This window comes from Manacus vitellinus, unplaced genomic scaffold, assembly GCF_001715985.3.
Source record: "Manacus vitellinus isolate BGI_N305 unplaced genomic scaffold, ASM171598v3 scaffold_14_pilon, whole genome shotgun sequence".
Classification (NCBI taxonomy): Eukaryota; Metazoa; Chordata; class Aves; order Passeriformes; family Pipridae; genus Manacus; species Manacus vitellinus.
Window position 1 is genome coordinate 16,368,399 of NW_021939063.1, and position 22,807 is coordinate 16,391,205.

General features: G+C 54.2%; 1 protein-coding gene across 1 annotated transcript in view; it reads right to left on the reverse strand.

Annotated features, from left to right (window-relative positions):
* Positions 1 to 22,807, reverse strand: part of CACNA2D2 (calcium voltage-gated channel auxiliary subunit alpha2delta 2) — a 192,028-nt gene that overhangs the window by 35,673 nt on the left and 133,548 nt on the right. The window contains exons 3-4 of the mRNA XM_029958216.1: positions 11,738 to 11,797; positions 1,019 to 1,063 (exon numbers count right to left, since the gene is read on the reverse strand). Coding sequence (XP_029814076.1) covers positions 1,019 to 1,063; positions 11,738 to 11,797 — 105 coding nt within the window. The remainder of the gene's footprint in view (positions 1 to 1,018; positions 1,064 to 11,737; positions 11,798 to 22,807) is intronic.

Here is a 22,807-nt window from a genome sequence, read left to right on the forward strand (position 1 = left end):
GGTGGGTTGAGAGGAGAACCAGAGGTCAGTGCAGGGCATGTCGCTCAAGCTGGTGGGACCCCATCAAGCCCAGATCCTCCCCTCCCTTCTGCACGAGGCCTTCTAAAGGCTCTTGGGGTCACCTGAGCATTATTTTTGGATGAGGCCATGTGCTTTGCAAGTGGTTTGCTGCCAATGCCACATGCTGCCACTCCTCCCCTCCTGCTGTGTTACTGTCCCCTGATGGCACATTTGCTGCCAGCTCTGCCTTGGGACAAGGACCTATCCCGGTGCACCAGCACTGTCTGAGGCTGTCCCCAAGGCTGCACCCTGCTGTGCCTGGGGCTCCTGGCCAGCTCCAAGGACACCGTGATGCACCTGCTCCCCAGCAGCCCCACACCATGCGCATCACTGACCCGATGAGCCCCTATTTCCTAAGGATCCCACGGCACAATGTGGGAGCTGGGTGACCTGCCAGCAAAGTGGGGTGCCCCAGGGCAAAGTGGGGTGCTGTGGTGCAGCAGTCATTGCTGGTGGAGCTCCCTGTGCCCGTGGCACAGCACCTGAGTGAAGTCACCGTCACCACGCAGAGGAGCCGGCAAATGCCAGCACCCTTGGGAGCACCGGGAGAGCGGAGCTGTCGGGTCTGTAGTTAAAGCACTGATTGCCAGAAATCACAGGACGGCTGTGCTGGGAGGGGGGCAGAGAATTAAATTCAGTCTCTAATTAAAGGTTTGCTCTTCATTTGAATTTCAGATGCCAGTTTTAATTTTAGAAACTTTTGCAGGCAGCGGAGCGACCTGCCCACCTGCCTGCTGCCGGGCCCGGTGCTGGTGGACAGATGTCACCAATGCCACCACGGCTCAGCTGGGGGACACGGCTGTACACCAGGCACTCTCTCCCCACCACAGTGTCATTACACTGGCTGTAAGAATGCTGTGCCTCGCCCCCTGGTATGGTGCTGGGACAGCCCAGCACGGGGCTCAGCACTGGCTCCGAGTAGTGACTGTGCCAGAGGTGCCACAGGAATGGTACTTACATATTCAGTGTCAGCCTTGGAGTCATAGTACTCGATGTCTTCCTCCTGCAGAGAAAAGGGAGAGCTGAGTTAGTGTCAGGCAAGGACAAGGATGGCAAAGGAGTCCCTCTCCCTTACCCGACCCCTCAGCACCTCCGTCATGCTGCTGGCAGCCACCACATTGCTGGGGACTGAACCCTGCCCACCCCATGCTGTCCCTGGGACATGGTCAGGACCTCATGTCCACTCTCCAAGGACTGGATGTCGCCTGTCATGCTTCCCTCTGCTCATGGCTGCTGCCAAGACATGTGTGGGGCCATGCACAGCCTCCACCACAGCCAACAGCCCTGTGACGGTGACACCAGTGTGACCGTGACCTCCGCACTGCCACCGGGTGCAAGTCTGTGCCATGTCCCCACAACCAGGATGCTCTGGTCCTGCTGCAAGCATTGGGAGTGGCAGGAGAGCCAGGCAGTGTGGCAGGCAGAGACCCTGCAGTCAGCCAGGTCCCCTCCCTGTGCTGCAGAAACAAGGAGACGAGTGTCCTTGCTTCCACAGAGAAATGCACGTCGTTAATTTGGGGTATTTAGAGCCTATTTAAGCAGAAAGGTCTGCCTGGATTCCTCTTCCCCGAGTGTCAGGACGTGAGACAGCTGATAAAATTCCTGAAGAGGCAATTGGGAGAGCAGCGATGCTGTCACAACAGCATTCTGTGTGCCATCAGAAAGGGTAATTAAAGGGCACTCGGAGACTCTTCCCTGCGCGCCGGGACGCGAGCGTGATGCCGGCACACCGGCAGCCGTCGCGGGGCTGACACGTCTGCCACTCAATCAGCCGGCGGCAGCCGCCGCGCAAAACAGCCTTCCTGCAGCATGTGCTTTGGGGTGATTATTGCTCTTATCGTCCCAGGAGGAAAGTGATCTGGACCTAGAGCAGAAACACAGCCAAAACCTCAGTGATGCTGGCTGCACCTCTGTCCTGCCCGCTCCTGCTCTGCTGCTGCCTTTGCGGCACCCAGCCTGGACACAGCCCAGTGCCAGGGCTGGTGGCACCGGGGCACACCCAGCCCAGCCCGGACACAGCCCAGTGCCAGGGCTGGTGGCACCGGGACACACCAGCCCAGCCCGGACACAGCCCTGTGCCAGGGCTGGTGGCACCGGGACACACCCAGCCCAGCCCGGACACAGCCCAGTGCCAGGGCTGGTGGCACCGGGGCACACCCAGCCCAGCCCGGACACAGCCCAGTGCCAGGGCTGGTGGCACCGGGACACACCCAGCCCAGCCCGGACACAGCCCTGTGCCAGGGCTGGTGGCACCGGGACACACCCAGCCCAGCCTGGTCATGGTCTCCAGCTGAAAAAAGGGACCAGCAGGTCCAAGCAGCTCTCCAGGCAGTCAGCACCACTCATTCCACCATCCCAGCCCCACTGGGAGCTGGCAGTCACTAACCCCTCACCGGCATTACCCTCTGGCCACAAACCTGTCCCCAGAGTGGTTTGCCTGACTTTTCCAAGCTTGCCAAGACCCAAGACCACCAAGAGGTGGGAAAGCCCCTGGAATGGGGATGCTGATCTTGGGGACCACAGCCAATGTTCCCCCAGGACAGGGATTGCAAAGGGCGGTTTCAGCATCCTCCTGGGCTTCCTGTGACCCTAATCATTGTGATAAAACAGCACTGAGACGGGAAAGTGAAAAAAAAAAAATTGACGCAGCATCTTCCAATTTCTGTTATTAAAAAGCCCAGTCATTAAGGGAACGCACTTATTAATTATCTGTGATTTGTTGTGAAATGCTGAGGGGTTTACAACAACAAGAAAAGGGAAAAAAAAATTAATTTCTCTTCCGGTGCCCTCCCTGCTCCACTCCTGGCCCCACGCACGCCCCTGCCCCTCGCCGGCACTGCCTCTCCCCGGGTCCGCGGCCATCTGCACTTCCTAATTAAAGGAACCCCCGGGAGACCCGTAACACAAACGAGCTAATTTCATGTTTAATGATCTTTAATCAGGAGTGAGTGTGACTAACAACAGCCATCCAGAAGGTGCTTTGTTATTCATTTTATCTCCCATTGGCTCCTCGGCAAAGCTCGATTCCCCTCCCACCCGCGGTGGTCCCGCTCCCGCAGTGGACGGGAGGGCGCGAGGTGATGCTCGGGGAGGAGAGCCGGCCCTCCATCCTGCTTTCACCTACTTTGGCACTCCCATGGCATGGCACGGCACAGGGAGCAGACCTCCCTCCCACAGACTTCCCCAGGTCCTTGCCTTGCACTCTTTCAAGCCCTGAGGATCCCAGGAGCAGCCTGGTGAAATCCCAGCCCTGCTCCACACTGTAGCTGACACGTGTGAGACAGCTGGCCCTGTGACGTTCCCTGCTGCCAGATTCCACAATCCTTGCCACAACCCTGCTGACCCTGAGGGTGGTTCATGGGGTCTGAGGGAGCCCATGGGAGCTGGCAGGGCATTTGTGTCCTTGCCACCTGGAGGCTGGTGGAGCCCCTGGGAATTTATTCCAGATAGGAGGGACAGAGCCCTCAGAGATGCTCTAAAAGATGACATGGGTCTCCCAAGAGGCAACAAGGGGTCCTACAATTTCCTCTCCCTAATATTTGTTTTTTAAACCACATTCACCTTCTTCATATAATCCTCTCCTCCTCCTCGTCTGTTCCACATTAAACTCAGCACCAGCTCTGTGTAAATAGCACTGATATTTCTAGAGCCTTTCAGAATAAATACCAATAAAGAAAACAAGGGGGTGAAGTTGTCGAGGGATTTCAGGGCAAAATATTGTCCCTGTCTCTTGCAAATGAGCCTGCAGGAAGCACTTGGCAGTTCCTGTTGCAGGGGAGGCAGATGAGTAGCTGCTCCTCCATCATATGTTAAGCACTGCCCATTTTCTTGCACCCTAATTGCCAAATGGCCCCTGCACAGTGGCACTGCACGGCTGTGTAGCTGCTGGGTAAGTACAGGGTTATTTCAGCTCTTAAACCCTCAGTGCAAGACTCTGGGAGTTCAGTGCAATCATAGACTAATCTGCAAATGTCCCTGAAGCCACTGCCCAGGCTTCTCCAGCGAAGCCACCAAGGAACCTGCATGCCTGCACCAAACCCTCGTGGTTCAGTGTCACTGGGCAGCCCACGGCCAAGGCTTGACCCAGGTGGGACGTCCTGGATGTGGTTCTGGGGACACTGCGTGCTCAAGTCTCCTTGGGGACCCCGGGTCCTGCTTGACCCCCTTGAGCCCTCCCTAACAGTCCCGTGCTCCACACCTTCACTGATTTTACACCAAAATGTCAAGCAAAAAAGCTGATTAACAAAACCAGGCTGTGGGCTTCTGGAGAGCTGTGAGCTGGAGCCTTGCCAGCAGCACAAGGAGGGGGGACCTTGCTTTGGGCGTCGGTGCTCCCTTGCCACGCACCAGTGGACCAGGTTTGAGACAAAGCCCAGGACAAGGACAGGCACTGGGGGTCCCAGGTGGGTGGTGAGGGGCATTTCTCCCTGCCATCCCCCACAGCCCTCTCCAAGCACTAAAATAGGTCTTTTTTTTGCCTAAAACAATTACAGCAACTAAAAATAACACTCGAAAGGTCAGTGCTCTGCTATCTCGCTGCAGCCTGGAGATGTCAGGATGGAGGGGTGCTGGCCCAAACATTCAAGTCAGCAGTCTAATAAGGTGGCAATCAAACCATATCACACACACAGCTGCCACTGCCCCAAAAAAACCTCAGAAGGAGCTGCTAGTGACACATCAGCTCCCTACTCCAGCCCATCCAGCTGGAGCAAGCAGCAAGCAGGGAGACTGCAGAGGGGCCATGACTTGCTCTCTCCTATAGAGCTTTCCTGAGCTGGCTAATCCTGCTCCAGAGGATCTGTAGGATCTATTGTCCCCCTCAGGATCACTCATTGTCATCTTTTAAGGTCACCCCACTGACCCCCTGGGACGCTGCAGCTCCTTGGGGCAGTTTTGCAGGCAGATCCTGCTGCACCGCATTGATTTTGGTCCATCCCAGCCCTCTGCCTGTGGGTTTCATTTCTCTGGGGGGCATGGGTGACCCTTGTGGTCAGGAAATCTCTTTCAAGATTTAATTGGCTCTGGAAGAGCCACATCCTGTAGCAATTTGCCTTCAGGCAGTTAGGAGGAACTCGGAGGGCTTTGGGGCAGACAAGCTGGATCCCAAGCTGGCACCTGCCTGTTTTCAGCCGCTGGATGGGGCTGGTGGCAGGACCAGCATCCCAAAGCACAGCATGCCAGTGTGGAGACAAGCCAGGCGACCAGAGCTGTGCCTGCTCAGACCTGTGGGCAAGTCAGCGGGTGGGGAGAGCAAGGAGGAGCAGATGTGCCTACACAGCACTAGTGGCTCTGCTCATGAGCCCACCTTTCCTCTGCCATCAGCACTTATAGTGGACAGTGAATATTTAGGGACTTCTTCACGTCCCTGAACCACTAAGCAAACAGAAATAGCAACAGCTTTTACTTATAGCTGCACCTTTCATATGGAAGCCATCCTGCAGTGTGTCACAGGGCTCCCACTGCACCGGAGCACCCGCAGCCTCACATCTGCATTATGGATGGGGGGACGAGCAGGGACACAGTGTGTTCCCCCCACAGCACTGCCCTGCAAGCCCTCCCACATCAGAAGGAGTGGGATGGGACTGTCCCTTGGGACTGGTCTGTGCTGGCCACTGTGCCCCAGCTGCCAGAGGGGGCTGGAGGTCTCAGCCAGGTGAGTGCTCGGCCTCAGGTGTCCCAGCCCTGCCGTAGGCACAGCAGCCTCTTGGCTGGGGCACAAGGCAAAGAAAGAGATCCTGCTGCACCTGCCACAGAGTGGTGTGAGGGCCACAGCCATAAACGGGCTCCCAAAGGGACTGAATTCCTGGGAGAAATTCCTACCTGCATTCACATCCATGCCTGGCTGCAGCTGGTAGGGGCTGAACCCTCATTTCCACTGGGCTAGAGCTATCCTTGTCCATACGGATCATGAGGAATCCTTCCCCAATCCTCAGAAGAGGAAAATATTCATGGCTAGCCTCAGCCACCACAGGGTGTCAGATGGACCCAAGAGTAGTCTGGTGGGGACCATGCCCCTCCTGCAGCCCTCACCCTGCAAATTCCCTGCATCCCATCCACCATCAGAGGCCTTATGCATTACCCAGGACAGGTGGAAACAGTCATCATAATCTGCCTTGGCATCTTTTTTTTTTTTTTTTAAAAGCAATTTCCTCCTTCTGCCTCTCTGACAGAGCTGGGGAAATATTTAAGTGACCTGTCAACAGTTTTTTCATCTCCCTGAGAAGATGTTTTATCTGATCACACCTCGCCAGCTATTCTTCTTTACATGGCACCTCCTGTCCACTCCTGCTCCTCTGGGGCTGCCTCTTCCCTCCACTGCATCTGGGTGCCACAGGGATGCCAGCACGCATAGAACTGGTGTGTGTTGGAGACCCCCTGCCCTTCTAGGGATGGTATGGTATGGTATGGTATGGGATGGGATGGGATGGGATGGGACGGGATGGGAGGAAAGCCAGCAACCTCTACACAAAACCACTGCAGCCGTGAGGCTGCCATGGGTCCTCCAGCCCCCTAAAGAGAGCCCCCTCAGAGAGCCCCTCAAGCCCCATCCTTGGTTTTTAAGAGGGGACAGCACCACCACAGGCTTTTTGTGAATGATTTTCTTGTTCTGCTTTTCGACCAGACCAGCTCTACAGCAGCAAGGTTGGTGCTATAGCACAGTAATTCTCCGAGCGTAATGAAAGCTGACATTATATCAAACACAATAAAGACTCTCAGTTGATGGAGATCATTCCTGAACACACAAACCCATTAAACTGAAAAAAAAAATATCAATTCTACACACTCGCCAGCCAAAAGAAAATGTGATTTGTTATCTAAAAGGGGGTTATAAACACAGCTTCAATGCACTTTCTGGGCTGTAATGAAAACTGGGTTTGAAATGGCAAGACGACTGCAAATTAGAGTATTTGATTTTATTTTCTAACTTTTTAGGTAAACCTTCTACAAGGGCAAGTGCAAGGTTACGGCGACAATCTTTCTGTTCTCAGCCGATAAGTAGGATCTGTAATTAAAGGAGGAGAAAAATGAAAGGGGGATAAGGAGCTGGTGTTCGCCCTTCTGATGCTGCTTTGAACACAGAGCCCTGCCTGCATCGCCGTGGCCAACCCACGGGAACAGCTGCCGGAGCCCACGCGTGGCACAGCACGGCACAGACACGCACCGCGGCACTGCCGGATGCAGCAGCCAGTTGGCAAATCCTGGACCTGGAGGGATGCTTCCCCCAGGGCTGCATGGCCATGGACGGGCACCCAGCCACGCTGGCACGTCCCCCTGCTTTATCCCTCACCTTTCCTGGGCGGTCAGGAGCGCAATCTCTGTTATTCCTCCTGTCCATCCCCATTTAGCAAACGGCGATCCCCTTTTCCCTGGAGTTTCGTTTCTAATGGAGCTTGAAATTATCTGGGCTTTGTTATTCCTTGCGTGCTTGCAGGCGGGGGGTTATGGATGGAGGCAGTGGTGTGGGGCTGCCCGGAACCTGTGAACCCTCTGCCCACTCCACGAATGCCACCACACCCCAAAACCACCCGTGTCACACCCAGCGGTTAAACCCTGTCCCCACAGCTCCTACATCCACAGCTCCCACGTATGGTTATTTTTCTTTTCCAGGGAGAAAGGGCCTGCTGGGCTCTGACCCTTCAAACGGCCCTTTCCAGCACCTGAAAGGTGGGGAGAGGTGGGAGGCAGGGGGGCAGCAGGTAGAGGAAGAGGGGAGTCTCCCAGTATAGTGATGGAAAATGCAGTGAAGAAGAAGACTGGGAGAAAAACAACAGTAATAAACATTTTATGAAGCAGAAAATGGCTTATAAAGAAGTCAACTTTTAAAAGCAATTTATATAATCCTGCCAAGCGCACATAAATGCAGGGATGGATCTCTGCAGCGTCACAGTGTCCCTTAAAGGCACAAAAAGCTCTGGCAGCCCCAGCAGACTGACAGGCAGCGATGACAATGCCCTGGGATGCATTTTGTGGCTGGTGGTGCAGATCTGCACCTTCAACAGCATCCCCTGGGTCAGCACGGCCCCTGCTTCCACACACTTTGGGAGCGCAGGACAGCTGAGACCCTGCTGATGCTGCTGGGATGGGGCTGAAGGCACTGGAAAACCTGGGAGCAGAGCAGAGTATGCAAGCAGAGGGGAGCTGAGAGAACATGGAGCTGGCTGGGATGGCTGACAGGGAGCTTGTCAGTGAGGATGGATGCGAAGAACATCAGCAAAAAACTCAACATGATCTCCCAGTGTTTTTACGGGTACAGTTTGAAGGTCTCTTGCCCAAGCAGGGTGGCAAACAGAGCATGGAAACTTGGAAAACAGCTCTGTGGTGTGGGCTGCACCTCCAGCGCCTCTGTTTGCTGCTGGGGGTGGTGTGCATGGGGGGCTCAGCACCACTGCCACGGCCAGGGGCCGGACTGGAGACATCCAGAGCAGGGAGACAGCCCTGCTGTGCCTTAAGGGACAGGCCCTCATGGCTCTGCACAGAGTGGAGCCAGCCTGCCCCAGCAGACTCCCCCAGCAGACTCTGGATGCAAGCCTATAGGCTAGAAGATTCTCACTGGGAAAACTGGTTGGCCAGGCCACTGCAAACTGGGAGTGTTCTGTGGTCTCTTACTGTACCAGTGCCAGGCAGTTACAGTGCCCCATGGTGGGAGTCCTCCCCAAGGGCTCAATGGGACCCAGCTCTCGCCTTTCCAATACTCCACCAGCTTTATCTGACGGGTGAACAGAGAGACCCTCACTGTGCAGGCAGGCAAGGCCACGGCCTCTCCCCACTCCAAATCATCAAAGGTGGTACAACAGCTCTGCACCACAGCCTGCCTCGCTGCCCCCATCCCTGCCCACTGTGCCAACCCGAGCTGCCATCCAGCCCTGGGGTGAAACGAGCTAGAGGGAACATGTGAGGGGTGTCCCAGGTGCCACTGTACGGGTGACCCTGGGGCCAAGGCTACATTTGGCCAAGGGAAGTGTTCTGGTGTCCAGAGGAGATCTGGGGACAGGTGGGGACACAACCCCGGCTTGACATGGCCAGGTCCTGTGAGCAGATGAGGACAAGGAGCAGGGATGAGGCAAAACAGGATGAGGGGGCAGTTTTGGGACCAGGGAGGCACTTTGCAAAGCCCCTGAGGTGTGGCACTGAACTCAACCCCTTCAGAAGGGCCAGCATGGCTGGCTTGTGGCTGGGAACACCAAAACTCAGCGAGGAAAAAGAAACTTTCCCAGTAGAGATGGATCGTGAGTGACTGCTGGCAGCAGCCTCCCAGCCGCTCAGGCTCCTGCTCCTGTTTCATTTTCCCCCGGCCTTCCATAGCAACCCATCTGCAGTGAGGTTTAATGGGGCTGCCATTAGCACTAATGCAGCGCAAACACTCAGCATCTGCCGGCGCCTTTGGATGGAAACACAAAAATAACCACGCTCGCCGCAATCTGTCATCGACTCTGGCGCGGGGTTAGGACGCGACACGCTGGGAGAGGAGGGGAGAGCTGCAGCCAGAAGGAACGAGCTGCTCGGTGGGAAGGGAGGAGAGGAGGAGCTGGGGATGCTGTGCTGCCGCCTTCCCTGCCCGCTGCCTGTGCCAGCCCCCGCAACAAGCCGGGAGCGGCTGCAGGGCCGGTGTCAGCGGTGCTGGCACACAGGTCTGACCGCGCCCGGACATTTCATGGATGAAGGACGGAAAGAGGAGGTCCAACCCCAGCAGTGAGACACATGTACACAGCATTTCCATCCCTGTGCTCTGTCGGGAAGCCAGGGCTGGTGCAGGCAGGGCCGAGGCAGGCAGGGCTGATGCCCAGCACCCTGGGAGCTGTGCACAGAGCTGGACCAGTCCATCAAGTGTCCCAGCCAGGCCTGGGCTGTCCTGATAAAGCTGCGTCGGGCTCTGTGGTGACGCATCGCTGCACATTGTTTCTGGGTGACTCGCTCCTAATTACCTTGATTAAGTGGTTGCAAACAGTGCTATTAAAAATATTCTTTTTCTATGGAAGTGGATTTCTGAAAGGTTTGTGCCGTGAATGGCAAAATGAGCCAAGAGCTCCCCAGCGCTACAGCCTTCCCTAACATGTTTTGTATCCCGACTGTAATTCCCCTGGCAGTGGAAGGCAGCCAGGTATGGATGGAGAAGGAGCTCTCTGGGGCTATGGAGGGCCCGTGCAGCAGGAGCTCATCCCTATGGACCAGGGGATAAGCAGACACCCTGAAAATGCAGTGTCAGCTCTGCCTGCCCTGCCCACACCCCAGTCACAAGGCAGCCACCCCTGGATGCCAGCCCAGCACGGGGTGCACAGGGCCACCACGATGTCCCTGGGGTGCCCATGGCCAAGCTTCAAGTGCTGCTCAGAGATGAGCTGCCCTGGGGCTCCTGACCCTGGGGAACACTCAAGATTGGGCCAACATTAGGGATGGAGATGGCAGCCCATGGGAGATGCCTGCAGCTCCCCTGGCACTGCTCTCAACTTTCCCCAGGAGCACTGAGTCCACCATCAAGGTCCTTGCAAGGCACTGGTGCTGGCATCAGCCTCATTATCCTCTTAACCTCCCCTTCACCGGCCTCCTGGGAAGAGGTGACAGTAATTCAGCAGCGCTCTCATGCAGAAAGGTCTCAGTGACTGATGGTGCCAATGACAACTGTCTGCTGGGCAGAGCCAGCGGGGACACCTCACCTCTCCTTAGCAAGGCTGCTTCTGCTAATGACTGCTAATGACAGGAAGGCCCCTGTGAGCTCAGCCTTCTCCTCAGGTGCCCATGGGACACAGAAACAGCCACAAGTGTCCATCCCACACTGGCCACATGGCAAATGAAAGCCAAGCAGGCTTTCAACCCCTTGCTTTCTCTTCTGCTCCTCCTGCCTCTTTTTCTCCACATGAAATCCTGTTGGCAGGAGGAAAGGGTCTGCACGAGTGGCATCAGCTCAGACAGACCCGTCCAAAACACACCAGCATGGCCTGGCAGCAGGGTTGTCACCAGGCTGTCCCCTCAGTGACTACAGGGGCCAGACAGGATCTGGCTCAACCCAGAGGAAGGGGCTGGGTGGCTCAGGAGTATTTTTTTATTGCAGACTCCGTTTGCACTGGGAGAAAAACAATCTTTCCTTCCTTTTGTGTTATAGTTATAATTTGAGAGCATTTCCAGACAGAATCCTTCAGGTTCCCGCTGAGTGCCATCACCGCCAGAATTACAAAGTCAAATGCAATCATTAAACCCCCGTCTTCCCTCTCCCAGCCCAGATTGCTCCTTACCCCAGAAACAGCCCCCACTGCAACTGCTGGCATGTGCCACGGATGAGCCACCACTGCCACCACCCCACGTGAAAACCCTCTCGGCACCAAACCCCCTGGCTGCCGGAGCTGAGGGGAAGTAAAAGTCTCCCCAGCCCCCACACCCTCAGCAGTGAGCTGTCCGTTCGACCTTCACCTCCTGCCTTCTCCTCATGGTGTGTGCAGGCAGAGGCGAGGCTGGAAACGAGCTCAAAATCGCTTCATTTGCTCTCATTAGTGGTGGCAGGCGGAGGGGCCGGGGCCACCCACACGCCCAGCGAACGGCACGGCCAACGGTGACTCAGGAGGGGGACAGGAATGGGGGAAAGGAGGGATGGGACAATGACTCCGGTGCCAGGAGTCATCCCCGGGGAGCTCAGCATCCAGGAGGGAAGGGGTGAGAGTGGCTGGGGTGTGCATGGGAGCCTTACCCGGATGTTGTCCTGCCAGTGGTGAGCCTTCTGGAATTTCTCCGCCGCGTTGGCAAGTCTCTGCAAAGCAAACGGGAGAGAAAAAAATGAGTCCAGGGAAAGTAAGAGGATCCAGGTATTGCCCACATCAACCTAGAACCATGGGTGCCACCCTGACACCTAGCATCCCTGTTTGGGGGATCCCACAGGACTCTGCCACCCCCTTGCCACACAGGCAAGAGGGCAGGAGGAGGGATTGCAGGCAGCACCCTGAAGATGGGTGTCCGAGGCACAGGGAGCCAATTTTTCCCTGCTTGCTCCCTCCTTCTCTGAAGCTAGTCATTATCTCCAGAGGAATTGCTGCCACTCGAACACAACCAGCTTGGTGGCTGTTGGCATCCCACTGGAGCGGGGCAGGTTCTCATTGCACAGGGCAAGGGCTGAACCCTGTGCTGATGGCTCCCAGCTCTGTGCAGAGCCTTCAGAAATGCTTCAAAACCCCCTCCAAGCGCCCCAGCGCTGGGGCCCAGAGGTTTACAGTGCTGCCCACTCAGATTAATCCCTTCACATGCCCATGCCCACGCTGGGGTAGCCAGAGGAAGCAGGACTCGCCAGGAGCAGGATGGGGCAATGCTCAGCACCAGGGCAGCCTTGATGCAAGGTATGCTGGCAGCTAGAGCATGGGGAGAGAAGTGAGCTCTGGCTGTTTCCAGGCACTGAATTGGCTTGGAGGAGGAGGAAGGAGCACTGACAATGGGGTGACATCTTGGGCCAAACAACAACCCCATATCATCACCTGGGCAGCACCACAGAGTTTCACATAACGCACATATGATTCCCAGTGATACTGCACACACAACTTCCATGCAGTGAACCACAAATCCTAGGATGATACAGCACTCCTTTGCTCATTGGGAATGTGGCATGCTGGTGGGAGCCCATGGGGGCAGCAGTGAAGTCCAGCTACATCCCTGGGAATTTATTTCCTTAGGGCCTGAAGAGTGTCTGGCTAGAAGAGCACACACACACACACGTATGAGCCCTGGGCACAGCCACACATTTCACAGACACCATTCCCACTGTCACCAGTTCCTCCAGTGCTCCCATCAGCACACAGGGATGCAAAATGCCTCAGCCCTTCCAAATGGACGCTCAGGGAAAAGGAAGTCCCTTCACGTGTCCCCTGTTCCCTGCAGGACAGTGTCAGCCCCACCCCTGGCAGTGTGGCTGGAGCAGGGCCACGCCAGTGGATGTTGTATTTCTGTGAGCATGGCAAAGCTCAGGCACTCAGAAGTAAGGTGATGAGTGCTGAAAGACACCACAGATCTGTCCCTCCCCAGCCTGAGAATGCAGCTTGTTCTTATCAGATGCAGGGAAACACAAATCTATCACTGCGTAATCTTGGCACGCACTGGTCGAAACTTTACTGTTTAATCTTTTCTCTTTCTCCTAATCTTGATTTCCAAATCAAAGTGCTTGCTTTCAGTGGCTAGCATCCAAGGGGAAAGATCGGCTATCAGCTGAATGTTGAAGCAAAATCCTTATGGCTCCGGCGGTGGAGAGAAGGGAATGGGAGACAACACGTGGCTGGACAGAAAAGCCAAGTGATGGGAATTTTCAGGGCAGTTTTGCAGGGTCTCACCTGCACAGCCACATCCCAGCCCCCTTGGAGCTGCCTAGAAAAGCTGTGGCCCAATTCTGCTCCTCATCCCCCCAAGCTTTTGTGCTCTGTTTATATATTGAGATGGCTGATTAAAGTCAGGCATTTATTCTGAGTTGCGTTTAAGGCAGTGGTGATGAAATATGCATTTTTCTATACTTGATAAGAATGTGTTTGTTTATTATGGGCTGGGGTAAGATTTATGGACATCTTTAACTATTCATTGCCTTGCACGAGGTGCCTGGAGGGCTGCAAATGGTGCAGCAAGGGAAGGCTACGCCCAGGAACGACACTTCCACACAGAAGATATTTTTCCTCTGGAAAATGTCGATTTGTCAAAGTCAATCCAGACGCAACTTTGGTTTAAAAAAAAAAAAAAAAGAAATCCAGATGTTCTTGTTTGATAAACAGCACGTTGCAGGGATGGGGGAGCCCATGGCAGGATGGCACAGTCACAGCAGTGTTCTGTGCTGGCTCCCGGCTGTCACTGGACACCCAACCCAGGAGAAGTGCCTCCAGAGCCTCCCCGCTGTTGCTTCTGCAGCATTTTCCTTGATAAACATGTTTTGATCCTGTGACCAAAATGGTGACTGGGAGGAGAGAGGGACCAAGTGGGAAACCAACCATCCCTCCTCTGCAGCAGGGGATCCTCTGCCCACCTCCATCCATGTGCAGGGACAGGCCTGGAGCGATGCCATGGTGGGGGCTCCCTTGGGAGCAGTCCCATCCTATCACATCCCTGGCTGGTGCTAGAGGGAAGCCCATCCAGTCTCTGCTCAGAGACAGGCTGCTGACACGAATGGGATGGGTGATCGCTGGATTCAGGACTTTCCAAAACTGCCAACAAGGATGGGGTCCCTGAGGTGACTATTTAGGACAGCAGGGCCTAGAGCTGTGTCTTAGGGCAGGGAAGATGTTGCTGATCCCATAAACCCCCTGACATGTCCCCAGGGAAGGTGAGGGGTCTGCCTGGAGCCACGCGCTGCCGCGGGACATCCGCATTAATGCCAAATGAGTTCATCATGAATAATGTTATTGTGATCAATACAGCTCAAGGATTATTTCTAATCCTTAATAATGATTAAACCATTATTTTTCAAGTGTTACAGATCAATCAGTCCAGCTCAAGGTGTGGTGCGTGCAGGGACTGTGAGATGCTCCGGACGCAGGCAGTGCACCAGAGAGCCCAGTGGAGTACGTGGCAGCCACCAAAACCTCCCAGGGCTTCAGACCTGGGGTCATCAATTATGTGGTTCCAACAGCAAGAAAAATTCAAGGAATTACCAAAAATAAAGCATAGGTGTGAAATATTGCAAATTTCCAGCAGGCTGTGGTGCAGGGACTGCCCTGGCACTTTAAAGAGCACAGTTCTTTCCCCAGAAGTCACCCAGGGCTAAGGACAGGAGATTTAGAGGCTGAAAACACTGAATTGAAACGACTCTGAAGGTCATGAAAGGCCAGCAGGAGATTTGCAAGGGATTGGTGTCTGGAGATCTCTGCAGCGGGGTCTGTGAGGGGGAAGGTGCTGCGCGGGCTTTATCGTGCCCCGGCCTCGTTTGTATTCTGTGTGGTGCTCCTCTCTGCCTCGCTGCTCACCCAGGCAGATCCATCAGGAGCTCCCTGCTCAGCACACTGCTTTGCCTGGGATTAAGGAGCCTCAGGGATGCCATGGACTCAGGATGGGCAGGTGGCAGCAAAGGTGGCACGGCGGGGTGTGTGCCTCCCTACTGAAAGCTGTGCAGGAAAGGAAGGGGGCGATGAGGTGGGTGACCTTCTGTCTGCCAGAGGATGGCACCTCCAGACACACAGCTGCTGCTCTGCAAGGACCTCACTTCTCAGCCTGATCATCCACAAGCTCACTCACCCCTCCCTGAGCACAGCTCACCCACAGCAGCATCTTTTGGGGGCAGTTGGTCTGACACCCTGAAGCTGCCAGGAGTGTGACGGTGGGAAAAGCACTGAGGCTGGCACAGGAAGGGACCACAACCTCCTCTCTAGTCAGAGGGGACCACCCCTGCTGTTGGTATCCCCACTGCTCGAGGGGCCAGCACACAGGGGGATTGTCCCTGATACAGCAAGCACTCAGGGTAATGCTCACCTCCTCCTTGCCACCCCTTCTCCCCCATCACACCTGGGGCTCTCCTGCATCGCTCCAATATTTTTGCACAGTCTTTCCAAGTGAAACTGGTCCAATGATTTGCTAAATCTCTCCTCCCAGCCCCCTATGGCAGTAAGCCTGCCCTGGCTGCTCCCGCCTCAGTCAGATCAGTGGGTTTAACTTGGGAGGCAGCAGAGCAGAGCCCAGAGCAGCACAGGGAGGCCAAAGGCCAAGGTTGGATTTATAAAACGGGATTACAGCAAACACTCTGCAAGAGGAGACTGAGCAGCCCTGTGTAATGGTGGCAATGCCACCCCTGTGTCCCAAGACTCCACACAGGACCCCCATGCCTCTGTCGATGCTGGAGGATGCTCCCCAGGGAGCCTGGAATGGTGTTTCCAGCTTCTCCCTGCAGCTGGTTTGGAAGGGCCCAGCAATGGCCCATCACACAGCAGCTGTGTGTGCCCAGGGATATTTGCTCTGAGGGAGAGCCTTCATTTAACTCCCTCAGTGAGACTGTTATCACCCTCATATCAGTGCCTTCCCCAACGCTGTGAAGTGTGTTAACCTCCCGCACCTGAGCACACAGCTGGAAGGGAGATCTTGGCTGGAGATTCAAACAGCCCTGTGCTACCAGGAGAGTGCCACAAGCATCAGACCATCCAGCCCTCCTCCCACAGTAGGAAATGCTGGTTAAAGTTAGAGCAAGAAGGTAAGAAATAAACACAGGTGACAAAGCCCAGAAACCCAAGCCCCAGGCTGGAATATCCCCCAGGAGTTGGTTTTGCAGCTCTTCCTCCTCCACAATGAAGGAATGAGGGTGGCAGAAGCCCTCTCCTCTGGCACCAACCTCTCCTCCATGAATGGGGCACCCTGAAACCACACCTGTCACTGCAGAACATCCAGAGAGGGGAAAGCCCATGCCATGTGTTTCACATGCTTCCATCCTTTCTGCCTGTGTGCATCAGGGCACAGGACTCCTTCTCATGGTCCCACCTCCTGCCACCAGCTCCAGGGTCCCTCCACCTCAGTTCCCTCTCTCATCCCCAGCCCATCCTCTCCCCATTCACAGACCCACTCCTAAGCAGACCCTACCGACAGCACACACACCACCATCAAAAAATGATCAACCGGCGACAAAAGATGACAACCCCCTCATATACACATAGGGAATATAAATCTTGAGTAAACACTGTAAAGCAGCGAAGCACCTCATCCTGTAATAATCTCCAAGACAGTTGATCCCAGGGCTCTTATTACCCCTGCAGCCCTCATCCAAAATCCAGTCGGCAGCAGGCTCAGCCACGGCTGAGTATTGATCAAGGAGGCAGCTTCAAATATGCTGCAGCGTTTTTCTTTCAAAGCACTAACTTGTTTGTCAATAATTCCCTTGGCTGTGCAGAAGGAAAGGGGTAGATAGAGCCCATCTCTCCTCCTCTTGTGCCTGGATCCAGCCTGTGCGTGAGGGAGGATGGAGCTGGAGCCAGCACTGACTGCTAATATTCTCCTGCTCGTGGGAGGGCAAATAAAGCCCCAGTGACCAGCAAAGAGCAGGTGGTAAATCCTCCAAGGGCTTCCAGGTCCTGGTGCTGTACCAGCTGGTGCTCACTGCTGAAGTCTGGCAGGGCAGTGAGCAGGGACACCTCTGCAGAGCCAGCCCTGCCAGCAGTGAGGGTCACAAGTGCAAACCTGGAGCTAAACAAGAGCCAAAGCTGCTTCAGACCCCACACAGGGCAGTGGCACGGCCAGCACCCGGCCATGGGGGCATGGGATGAGCTCCAGAGCCACAGCTTCTATCATTTTACTGACCAGGTCAGTAACTCATGGCTCTGCAGGCCAGCAGCACGTGGCTCTTGTTCCCCCATCAGCATCTCTCCCTGCTCCTTCTTCTCCAGGGCCACAATTTTTACCAATAAAAACCATCATCACCATCATAACAATCACAAGGGAGGGGAGGAGTGAAACACCCCAAGAGGAGAGATACCCATCCGTTTGCAGATGGGAGGAGGAAAGGGATAGCACTGCTTCTCATGGTGTTTCCCCTACCTCAAAATACCACTCAGGCCTCCAGAAGAGCTTAACTTCTCACAAACAGCAAAGCACCAAGGGCAAAAGGACAGTGCAGAGAACCAGGTGTCCTGTGGCACGAGCCGTGCCTGGCACTCTCTTCAGCTCTTCTCCCCTTGGAAAAAAGCCTCTCTCTGTCACCCTTCTCCTGCCCTCCATAAGGATGGACACTTGCTTTCCAAAATCACAAGCCTTCTGCATCTTCTGTAGTTGATGGAGATGTAGCAGGGATCTCTGTTCTGAGATTCCAATATTCATCCAGAGGAAGAGCCAAGCAGGAGCACTCAGCTGCCCTGTGGCAGCATGGTTCTCCATGCTGTGCATGCCCAGCAGTTTTAAATTGTGCTCATTTCACAGCCCTTGCTCTCTTCTGAAGCATCAGCTCACAAAACAAGCAGGATGGAGAAAGCCCAGTCTGTTCCTGGCCTGCAAGGAAGAAAGTCTATCTTGGGACAAAGCTGGAATACTCACAGCTGCCTCCAGGGAGATGCTGAAGGGCTGGGGCATGTCAGCAGCATCCCAGAGGGACGGATACAAACCACCTGAGAAACACGGCTCCAGTGTTGTTCTTCAGTTGTGGCTGGGACAGACGTGTCCCAGCAGAGCCAGGGCTGCCCACCCCAGCTGCCCTGGGCAGGCTGCCAGGCACACACACCAAAGCTGAAAGCCTGGCAAGCGCCACTACCCACGGCTCTTGCCATCAGCTGCCTTGGGGACAGCTAAACTGGGGTCCTGCCATGTGCTCGGAGACAGCGCACGGCAGGGACAGGGCGGGCGAGCTACTGAGCACAAACATGGCATCTTGGCACAGCACAGCAGGTCTGCCAGAGCTCTGGAAGGGCTTGGGTACTCTCCAGCTGGGTGACAAGCAGCTGCTTGCTGCACAATAAGGTTTCAGATGACCAGAAATAATTCAGGTCTAGATGCATTTGCTGGAAGGTCAGAGCTGGGGAAATGTGACAGCAGGCGATTCCCCAAGCTGGGGAGGAGGAGATGGTGCTGCCCTGGGCTTCTTCCACCTCCTTTTTCCCCTGTACCAGCATGCTGTGGCTCCCATGGAATGGGTGAGCTGTGGGCTTGGCAGACTGGAGGGATGTTGCTCCCACTGAGAGTTTCGGGAGATGGCACCTTATGGCACGAGCTCCCAGGGCAGGCTCAGCCTCTGCCGTGTTGAGAGGGTCAGCAAGCACCTTAGTGAGCAACTCAGCCCGCTGCTCCAGCCCCATCTCCTCCCAGGTTAACTCCAAACTTTCAATCCAACGGTGCTCTCTAAACCACCCTCAAATAACCTGTGGAGCTCCTGTTATGATCATCAGGAAGGACTTGTCACAGTTCAAAATCCATTACAATAACCACAAGGCGTTTCAGCAGCAATTATAAGAGATAGTTTCACTTAAAAATCAATTTTACTTAGAGCTTGGAGGAAAAGGGTTTTTTCAAAATAGAGAAAAAAAAAAAGGAAGCGATACAGCTTCTCACTTGGGCAGGAGGAGGAGGAGGAATTTGCCTGGCCAGGTCTTAGCAGCCAGAGTCTTCAAAGAAAGAAAATAAATCCTTCCTTATCATTATCCTCCCTTATTTTGGAGAAATAAGTCCCATGTGAAGATGATAAGAAGTTCAAGGAGTGGCTCCCCCTTCCCTGCGGTGCTCTGCATGGTGCCAGCAACAGAGAAACTCCCATAAGATGCACGAGGGCATCCCTGAAAACCCAAATGCAGCCCTCATCCTGGCCAGCCCCCACCTCCCTGCTCCACAAGGATGAGGCCTTTCGTGCCTTTGAAATCCTCCCCTTTAGCTCTCTGCCTTTCATTCAAGTGGAGGCTGTTGAAAGTTTGTACAGGAAACCACTTGCAATCGATTTATTTTAAGGCATCACCTCTTGCTGCGCTGTGATGTGCGAGCTTTAAAAAGCACCTTGTTCGTGATCTGCCGCCGCGCGGGGATTTCCATGCGGCACCACCACGGCACAGCCGGAGCTCCGCCGGTACGGGGGTTTTATGCCAGAACCAGCCCCCTGAGGAGCCTCTCCCTTCACGTGGCTGGAGACCCCACAGCCCTTCCTTGGGGTCTGTGTTTGGGGGGAGAAATCCTTTCCAGCTCAGGTTTTCCCTGGGCTGCCACAGCAGCTCCTCAAGGGCAGCATCACAGCTGTGAGCCTGCAGTGCCCTTCCCTCTCTCCCGCTCCAGGAACGTTTCGCCGTTTCCCTTAAACCCAAAATTCAAGGCAACTTGACACTTTTTGTTTTAAGGACTGAGGCGGGGGAGGAGAAAGCGTGGAAGAGCTTCCCTAAGGGAAAAGCCATCAACTGGAACAAGTTTTCAACAACTACACATTTCTTGACCTTTTCCACAGTCATATCTTTAATGTTTCATGGACAGATTTGATAAAAAGAAAAAATTAATAAAACAGATTTCATTTTTAAAAAAAGGTCAGGACATGTGTTACAGGGAAAAACTCATTTAGGTCCCTACCTGCTGCCTCATGGATGCTGGGAGCCCTCCCCTGCCTCCCACCCAGGGCACTCCAGCCCCGTATCCACCTCCCTGTCTTGCTTTTCATTGCATTCAGCGTTTAATCTCTTCTGGACTTTTCCTTCTCCTGCCAGACATGGAGTCAGGAACCATGAGCATTTGGAGATGCTGACAAATGCTTGAGAGCCACAAATACTTGGTGGGATGTTGCCCATCTAACCTGGAGAGGCAGCCAGTGAGCTCAGACATGGAGAAGATGCTTGTCCGGGCTCCAGCAAACCTCTTCTACCTGCAGTTGTTCAACCTTGGGCTCAAAGTTCTCCCCAAATATTTAGGCAGATGTTGAGGCTGTTGGCATGCCTGAGCCATGCACAGCAGAACAACCAATATTTGCACTCTCTTGTTCACCATGATGGCATTGCCAAGGCTCTTGCACCCACCCCATGAACACCACCCCATGGAGATCACCCCTTATCCCTGCCTGTGGAAATGAACGTGAATCCCAGCTGCTGTTTTTGAGCTTGGGCTTGTCAAGAGCAAGCAAAGCAAAATAAATTCCCCAAGCACAGTGCCAATTCCTGCTGATCAAGATGTTTTAAAGAATAAATGGTATTTAATAGCAGCTCCTTCCTGGCTGGCCCAGCGGACTATTCCCAGAGACAAAAGCAGCCCGGATGCCGCTATGGACATTTGTATTATTAAGCCCAATCTGCAATTAGAGCAGACTTCTGTCTAACTTCGGCCTCTTTTCACCATTTCCTCATTTTTTTTTATTCACTAAGAACAAAATATTATCCATCAAAGTTTGCAAAAAAAAAATTGCGAATGACTGCGATAACATCGTACCGAGTTATTAAGTGGTGACAATGGGGACAATTACAGTGTATAGTCCATTATACAGCGCTGCCGTCGGGATGTATCAAAGTAAAACACACGGTGAATGGCCAGGAGCTTATTAACGGGAACATTAGTGTGCCACAACATAATACCTGCCATTCAGCCCCGGAGTTATCGCCGTGCCGGTGCCGGCAGGGACCGCGGAGGAAAGTTGTGGAAAGGCTTGGCAGCTTCCTTGCACCACTCAGGGCACCAGCTCTGTGCTGAGGGCTCTCTGGATTGATCCTCAGCACGTAAATAGGGAAAAAGGGCAAATCCTCAACCCCTCCTGCCGTCACCAAGCAGTGTCTCCCTCCAATTCTGCTTCTGGAAGGCTCTGAAGACTTTTGCAGTGGCTCAGCCAAGCACAAGCAGACAAGGATTTCCCTCAGCTCCCACCAGCATCCATGGGAGTATCCTTTCTGTGCTCACCAGCACGCCCGAGGGTATCTCACCCCAGCCTTTTGGGCAAGGGCTGTTCCACTGCCAGCAGCAAGTCTTTGCAGGTCCCACTTGGTGGCACTGGGCACATCCCAGACTCCCCTTCCTCATCACCCAAGGATGTCCCTTGCCTGCAGCAGCAGGTGAAGTGGGCCGTGGTGCTGGGAGATACATGAACCAAATTATCTGTGGAAATTCTCTTTGTGGGAAAGGAAAACGAGTAAACAAGCTGCATGCCTTCTTCCAGAGCACAGCAGAAAAACTCCCAGGCCTGGCTCTGCACAAGGACTAACTTGTGGGAAGGGCTCATTTTATGCTCTTCCTCCCAGGCTGTGCAGCCCCCTCGAAGCCAACACATGTGATTACAGTTTGGGTAGGTCCTGTCCCTTCCCTCTCTGCTGGCCTCAATTCTTGCCAGCGGTGAAACCCTGCTCTCCTTTGCCAGCACTGGGTTCCCTGCTGCTCCAGCAGCTCTGGCTTGCTCCTTCTAAGATGTTATTTTTACACTTCTCTTAAAATACAACAGTAAGAGAGGCTTCTTGACTATATTAACATTAGGAATCTAATCAGCAATCAGACAGCTCATAATTTTCTGATTAGCTCTGATTATACTCAATCTTTAGGAATGTAAAAAAGAGGGAAAGAGAGAAAAAAAAAAGAAGGAAAAATATAAAAATATTCTCTGCGCAGTTTTTCCACCCCGATTCCCTTGAGGAGGCCCAGAGTCACAGCAGCAGCTCTGCTGTCCCCAGCTACAAAGGGCAGTGCCACAGTGACCTGCTAAGCCAGCATTGGTCAATAATCTGATGTCATCACACTGCTGATCATCCTTCCAGGCTTGGCCAGGATGTTGTCCTGGAAAGGGGCTGCTTGGGGAATGGAGAAGACGTGGGTGCCAGAGCTGCTGACAAACCCAGAGGAGTGTTGGGAACTCTGTTCTTGGGCCACATATCTCTAATAATCCACTAAAAAGCAAGGTAAAAGGATGCCACAGACAAAGGAGAAGATGTATGTGTATTCAGCTGGCTTCAGCCTGGAAGATGGAGCCTCTCTAGGCAAGGAGGAGGAGGCTGAAGAGCTTTGTGAGATGAAGTCATGGCCACACACCAGCTTGGCAGGAGACAACAGATGCTTTGTGGTAGCCCAGAGAGAAAGATCCCAAGGATTCATGATCTGAACACTGCCAGAAGGTGGGAGGCAAATGAGCATATGGCCTGAAACCCCTGTGCAGGAGCAGAGGACGTCCCCAGCAGACAGATTTACCTGCAGACCAGGCAGTGGGAGCAGGAAGCATTTCCTTTGAGCATTTCCAGCATCCTACAACAACAGTGCTCTTGTGAAGGAGAAAGGGATGTCCTGGTGCTGAGCCTCACAGCTGCAGCCAGGAGGAAGGAAACTGAGGAACAAGCCAGAGGAAGGAGATCTAAACCAACCCCTCTAACAGAGTTAATCGGCCGCGCGTGCTCTGCGTAGGAGA